Source organism: Octodon degus, unplaced genomic scaffold (assembly GCF_000260255.1).
Source record: "Octodon degus isolate 3935 unplaced genomic scaffold, OctDeg1.0 scaffold00146, whole genome shotgun sequence".
NCBI lineage: Eukaryota > Metazoa > Chordata > Mammalia > Rodentia > Octodontidae > Octodon > Octodon degus.
The window spans coordinates 6,074,933-6,081,827 of record NW_004524722.1 but is presented as its reverse complement, the minus strand read 5'-3'; the positions used below and the strand labels follow the sequence as shown (position 1 = coordinate 6,081,827).

The following is a 6,895-nucleotide window of genomic DNA, read 5'->3' as shown; positions in this document are numbered from 1 at the left end:
CGGGGATTGACCTCAGGACTTTGCACTTGCCAGGGACAAAGTTGGGGGTTTTTTAGTAAAATTTTTTAGTATTTTATGATTACATTCATTGTGGCGAGTTGGTACCTTTGCATAACTCACTTAATTGTTTCTTTTATTCTCCTCTCTCACACAAGTTAGAGCTGCCCTGTAACATTTCCATAAATGCACTGATCTTGCTGGCTATCCCAGCTCCCAACCTCTCTGTCCTACTCTCTTCCATTTCCTTCCCCTTCATTTCTGTTTCGCAAAGGATCACAAACTGATTTTACTTTTTCTACCACATTTCATATTCACCCTATAAAGTATAAAAAGTTAGCAGAGGAACTCCTTCTACAAGCTGCTCTTTTTTTTTTTTTTCTTTCTTTCTTTCTTTCTTTCTTTCTTTCTTTCTTTCTTTCTTTCCTTCTTTCTTTCTTTCTTTCTTTCTTTCTTTCTTTTTTTTAATTTTTTTGAGGCACTGGGGATTGAACTCAGGCCTTTGCTCTTGTCAGGCAAGTGCATATTCTACTGAGCCATCTCCCCGGCCCCCTGCTCGTATTTTTGATCTGTCAGCTGCATTTTGCTTTCCAGGTGACCGATACTATCTTGGTGATTTAGAAATATTGTAGGCAGTTAGACAGAGGTGGGCCCCTGAACTGCTTGATGTAGAAGGCAACTGTGGCTAAAGACACATTCTCTGATGGTCAGACTGGAAGACAAAGTGGGAGGGCTACACCCACCTATTCCCCTAGGGATGAATAGCAGGGATTGATATTCTAAATGACCTTGAGTGGAGGAACAAAGCCTTCTTATCCCACCCCTTCCAGGAAGTTTCTTTCTTTCTTTTTTCTTTTTTTTTTTTTTCCTTTTTTTTCTTTTTATTTTACTACAGGGTCTACAGGGTCTCATTACACAGATCTGACTCTAAGTAATCCTCTTGTTTTCAGCCTCCCAAGCGCTGGGATTACAGGCACAAGCCACCATGCCCAGTCTCAGTCTCATCTCAGCAGGCACAGGGGCAGGGCCTGCAAGGTACACCTGGGGTCCAACCCAGTCCCCGGGCCTACCTAAGCAGGCACTTTAGTCCCTTGAGCTATCTGGCGGCCTTTCAGAAGTTCTTGTTCTTCCAATGTATACTTGCTATGTGGCTTGTTTTTCCATTTCACACACACACACACACACACACACACTTTCTCAGTATTACCTAAGCAACTAGTAATTTTTTTTTTTTTTTTTTTTCAGAACTAGGGATTGAACTCAGGCGCTTGAGCTTGCCAGGGAAGCGCTTATTCCACTGAACCATAGCCCTGGCCCCATAATCACTTTTTTAATCAGAGAAAAAAACAACAAGTACAATTTAATCAGAGAAGAAAACAACAAGTACAGAATTTCAAAGAAAGATAGTTTGAAATTGACAATGGTTAATGTATTGCATATTATTATCTTCAAAGTAGTTGCTCAGATCACAAGATATACATGGACAAAATTGATCAAAGATTATAAGAATAAACCAACATTTCCTGTGAACTGAAAGAAATTAGTACAATAATTATGTTATCCTATGTTTTTGCTTCTGATACCAGGAATTGAACTCACAAATTTGCACTTCCAGGCAGGCATGGTGCTGCTGAATTATATCCCTGACCCTCACCTAATTTGTGTGTGTGTGTGTGTGTGTATTTTTTCCTTCCTTTTCTCTTTTTCCCATTCCAGATATTCTTTTCTCTAGAGCACTTTCTTTCCTTTCACGGTATCTATTACACATTTAGAACCTGGTTTACACAATCCATTTCTTCCATGAGGGAGACAATATGATCTTTACACATGCAACTCTAATTTATTTCACTTCTAAGTATGGTGTCTAGGGCCACAGTCTGCCTGGCAATCTCAAGGTCCTGCGTTTAATATCCAGTACCATGGAAAGAAAAGTATGGTGTCTCGTGATGCCATTTACCTATGTAAACCTACAGATTGTGCTTCTTTGTACATAAGTAGTACTTCACTGGATAAAAATACTTCTAGATAGAAGTAACTTGTCTGAAAGACTGGTGACTAAGAATTTTCCCCAAATTTCTGTGGATTTTGTTTACTCTTTTGGTAATTTGTTTTGATGAACAAAATATTTTCAATCACAGGAGAGCCCAATAGTTGATTCTTTGAACTACTGCCTCTGCAGTTTGGTTTTTGTTCATGAATTCTCGGGCCTATCCAAGTCTTCAAGTAATCTACCTACTTTCTCTTCCACTAGATTTAATATTTCCTCTTACCTCCATTTCTTAGTTCCTGTCTCATTTGCAAAATGTCAATCTCCCTGTTCTCTTTGGTTTTCTCCCCTGGATGACTAAGAAGCATAATGGCAGAAGTCACCTTCTCTACCTCTCAGGGTTCATGCTGTAGATAGAACATTCCTACGCACAGTCTTCAATGCACAGAAAGTTGGGTGCACACTTTTCCTCATCTTTCTCATTGGCAGAGAAGGCGGCTGTCAAGATTGGGCACAGCACTCAGTACTGCTCTTTCTTAAGACAAATCAGTCATTTCCACAGGAATATTGGAATTAATGGATTAACATTCTCCCTTGAGGAGATGAGACATTGGGGAAATATGGCACCACAGAATTTGTACAGGTAGCAGTGAATGAACATGTACACTGGAATGGCCTAGAAAGCAGGCAAATCAGATAAAATGGGGCAGATACCTCAGAAGGACAATAGGCACACCTTGGCCACAGGCATAGCAAAGAAGAGGCTGAGGCTGTAAGAAAGTTCAAGAGTTTGGCCCATGGAGTGTCACAGGCTCCAAACATTCCCAAGACTCAGAAATACAAAACCCTCACCAGAAAAGGAACAGTGAGAGAACTCATAGATGAGAAACCCATGGCATACCACACTATAGAATGCAGAGTATGAGGCTCAGAGTCTAGAAAATCTCCAACAAGAGCTGGAGGAACAGCCAGGGAAAAGGCCAAGGTCCAAGGATCAGAACTGTTCCTTGGACCTTGTTAGACACCACAAATGCCTTGTACATAAATTTTCCTCCAGCTGTCAGACCCAGCAGGCACATTTAGGTGGATAACTTGAAACACTGAAGTTTAAGGGGGATTTAAAGTATCTTCCATCATGTAACTGCAGTAGCCCTTCTTTTAGAAAGGCTTCCCTGAAATCCTTCCACCGAATTTGTAAAGCGGCAATTTGCAATTCTTCAGAACACCTACAGAATGGTAACATTTTCATTGTTGCTTGGAGAAAGTTTCACAGGAGCTGTTGGAAAATTGACATGTGAAACACCATGTGTGATGTTACCAGAGGATTCTGGGAAGACCTTATTGAAATAAAACTGGAAGGAACTTCTTTCAGGAGTCTTAAGGAGATTCCTGCATTTGCAGAAACAAATGGTGGGGCTGGGGAGACAGCTCAGTGCAGTAGATGTTTGCCTGGCAAGTGCAAGGTCCTGAGGTTGGTGCCTGGTACCACCAAAAAAAAAAAAAGATAAGAAAAGAAAGAAACAAATGGTGCATGTGTGAGGGGAGGAGAAGCATGGATTTCAAAATAGGAGAAACAAGATATGAAAAATGTAAGAGGGAGACCTATGAAACTAATTATTCATTAGCCTCCTAGCATTGTACATCAATTAGGTTTAAAGGTCAAAACTTCATCACATTAAATATAGTCAAAGGAGTCACACCAACATCCTTGTCATCTCCAGCCTGGGAAAGGCAAAGGAACTACGACTGTCCACTCAATTAGTATATAGGGATGAGTGGTTGCTCCCCAACAATACAATCACAGCTCCAGCAGATACTCACTTTCCCTCCTCTCCTGTATCCACAGCAGACCCTGCTCTCTCTTCCCTGGTGGCCACCTGCCTTCCCCACAGTCTCCAGCCACACCCTTTGCTCACTTTGTTCACTACACCCTGCTCCCATTTGGTTGCTATTAGTGATTGAACCCAGTCCTACTGTATGCTAGGTCAGTGCTCCTCAAAGGAGCATATTTCTAACTCTTTGAAACTTGACTTTGAGCCAGCCTCCCTAATTTGCTAAGCTTCTCAGGCTGGAATTCAACTTGCAGTCTTTCTTCCTCAGCCTCTTGAATAGCTCGATTCTAGGCAGGCCTGGATCATCTCACCCTCTAAGCTCTACTCACCTTGATGCAATTGGAGAATCCCTTTCAGATCAGGAGCTTGGAACACCATCTTCTGTCGCTTGGGGTAAGTTCTTGGTTCCTGCACAGTGAATAACATACACCTAGGGAGGAAAAAAGTCAACTCTGCATCTCATAGCTGTGTCTTTGAAACACCACCCACATCTACTATTATATCTTATTTTTACACTTGAACTGTCTTGCCTGGAAATCTAGGGAAAGGACAAATTATACCCTTGATCTAGAAGTTATGAGAAACATATCTGCCTTCTCAACCATTTGGAGTGATCTTGGAGTGTCTTAACTGGTCAGAAGCAGAGTCTTCCATGCTGAAGCATTTTAAAAGAACCCCTGACACTCACCTACAATGAAGATATCATAATGTATGGAAGAGTTCCTGTCATGAGTGTGGAGCATAAGAAATAGGGTCAGTCAGTGCATTTGCAACATTCAGCTCCGAAGGATCTGGGCTTATCAAGGTAGGAGAAGCCCCACCTGGAGGAGCCCAAGAACTCCAGTGGTCAATGTCTATAAAAAGGTCCTCAGATACTACCTGAGATTTCAAGAGTTATTTTTTCTCTGGCAAAAATGACAAATAGTTGGCAAAGGAACACCAAACTGATACTGCTCTGAATTCCAGGAGTTAGGAAAAGCTCCATGCTGCCAGGCAGGGTGCAACTGTACACAGCAGGATCAGACCTTTCCAAGTGCTTCTGAACAGTGGGGCTCAGCTGCATCAACTGTCTGTACTTGGGGCACAGTTCTTTTTAGCAGGCTAAAGTGAGATTTCAGGTGTGATGTCTTATCATTTTTTAGCATGAAGATATAAATTGCTGTACGCAGGATTTATTGCAATGGACAGCTTCTGCTACTTGGTCAGAACATGTATTCCACCTACACTAAAGCAAGCACCCATTGTATCTACATGCCAGAGCTAGGTGAAGGTCTACTCTGAATCACATGGAGAGGCTCAGCTCCACATCCATAACACTACCATTGTTCTTGCAGAGACTCCACACAACACCAGTGCCTCCCAGCCTATTTGGGTCCTGCAGCTCTATTCTCAGTAATACTGAAATAATCCAACCCTGCTCAGTGACAAGGAGTATATGCAACACTCTTTTCTCATACAATATATTTGAATCCTGAGCATCATACACGTACCATTCCATGGTGTTCTTCACACCCTGGAGGGAAAGAAGCAAACGTGAGTGAATAATAATGGACTTTTCTCACTTACACCGTTCTGTCATAATCCCTGCTGCCAGGGCACGCTGAGCCAGACACAGAGTCCCAGCATAGTGGGGTACACTCATAATCCCAGTGCCGGGCAGGAGAATCCCTATGACTCAGATCTGCAAAGTGAGATCCTCTAAAAACCAAATACATTAAAAAAACCTTTCTATTATTTTCAAAAACACTAATATGATAGAATGGACATCCTATTTTACATCCTATTTTTTATCCTTATTGATGGTAAGACTCAATCTTTCTATCCCATTCCACATAGGATGATTTAAACTATGCATGGTTATTTTGATTATTTTACAGATGCCTACAATGATTCACTATTATTTTTGAGATATGAACAGGCTTTGTTGAATCAAGATAAATGATATGTCCAGAAAAAGCATGCAGTTTTTGCTGAGGTGACAAGTAAGCCAGAATTTTAACAAGTACTACTTCTCATTTCATATGTTAACTAATTCTATTTTTACTAAGCTTAGTCAGATAACTAGAATTTAATTCATTCAATTTGAAGAATCCATAAGGATAAAAAATAGGATGTGTAATATTCAATATCAAACATGATACCTTCTAATCATAATTAATTGCCTAAAATTTTGAATAGTCACTGTGGACTTCAGGCTCCATTCACCCTATCTACTCCATATCTTTCATGGTTTTTAACCACTTATGGGTTATATCATTGTAGATGTAGCTTTGTTAGCAGAGAAATATGATGATGCACTCAATAAGCTTCATTCCAGAATTCCTCCTCCATATAAAACTTACCAGCAAAACATAAGGCAAGAGCTATGTCCACACACACATACAGAGTTTTGCATTTCATAACAATACACAAATATTGCTCATAATATAAACCAAACTAATTGTGTTCAGAGGTATAAAAAGTCTCTCATAGGAATATATAACTACAGCAACTGGTGACTTTTAGACTCACAGTGATGTTTAGGATGGCTCTACATCTTTCTTACAGTTCACGTTTTCCAAATGAATGAAGTATGATATGACTCTCCAGAGAGAAACTTTGAAGCAATAAAAACTTTCCCTCTAAGTTTTACCAAAAGGTTCCCAGTCTATGTGTTGCTTCCTAAGTTAGATCAGATAACCACCTTAAATCCACCTGTGTTGTTGCTACAATCACAGGAACTTAACAGAGTCACTAAGCTAGCGTTAAGCAGCACACACTTCTGAAAGTGCCAAAGATACACAAATAGCAGCAGCAGAGGTGCTCAGAGCCCATGTGGTGAGCCACGGGCAGCTTGAAATCGAATGGAACTTAGAAAGGGCTGCCTACCCAACTGCTCCTCCAGGTGCACAGAAGACCCACTCTGAATGAGGTGCAGCCTCTGCTTGAGGGCAGAGCTCAGCTACAGATGCCCTGACACTCAAGGGAAGTGCAGAATGCCACCCTGAGCAGTGGGGCTTCCTTTGTCTCTAAACTCAGCAGAGACATCAGTAGCTATAGGGAGATAATCACACAGAAAGCAAGAAACAACTTTCTTAGA

At 41.0% G+C, this 6,895-nt stretch overlaps 1 protein-coding gene across 8 annotated transcripts in view; it reads right to left on the bottom strand.

Annotated features, from left to right (window-relative positions):
* Window positions 1–6,895, bottom strand: part of LOC101570739 (tripartite motif-containing protein 5-like) — a 158,614-nt gene that overhangs the window by 90,761 nt on the left and 60,958 nt on the right. For 2 of the 8 annotated variants that reach the window (XM_023702124.1, XM_023702125.1), the window contains exon 3: window positions 4,146–4,246. The exons of 3 other annotated variants lie outside the window; for them this stretch is intronic. In XM_023702124.1, the coding sequence (XP_023557892.1) occupies window positions 4,175–4,246 (72 nt within the window). In that variant the 3' untranslated portion in view covers window positions 4,146–4,174. Of the gene's footprint in view, window positions 1–2,861; window positions 3,261–4,145; window positions 4,247–5,306; window positions 5,330–6,895 lie in introns of those variants that run through there. 3 more of the 8 variants (XM_023702122.1, XM_023702121.1, XM_023702123.1) reach the window with 3 other exon arrangements.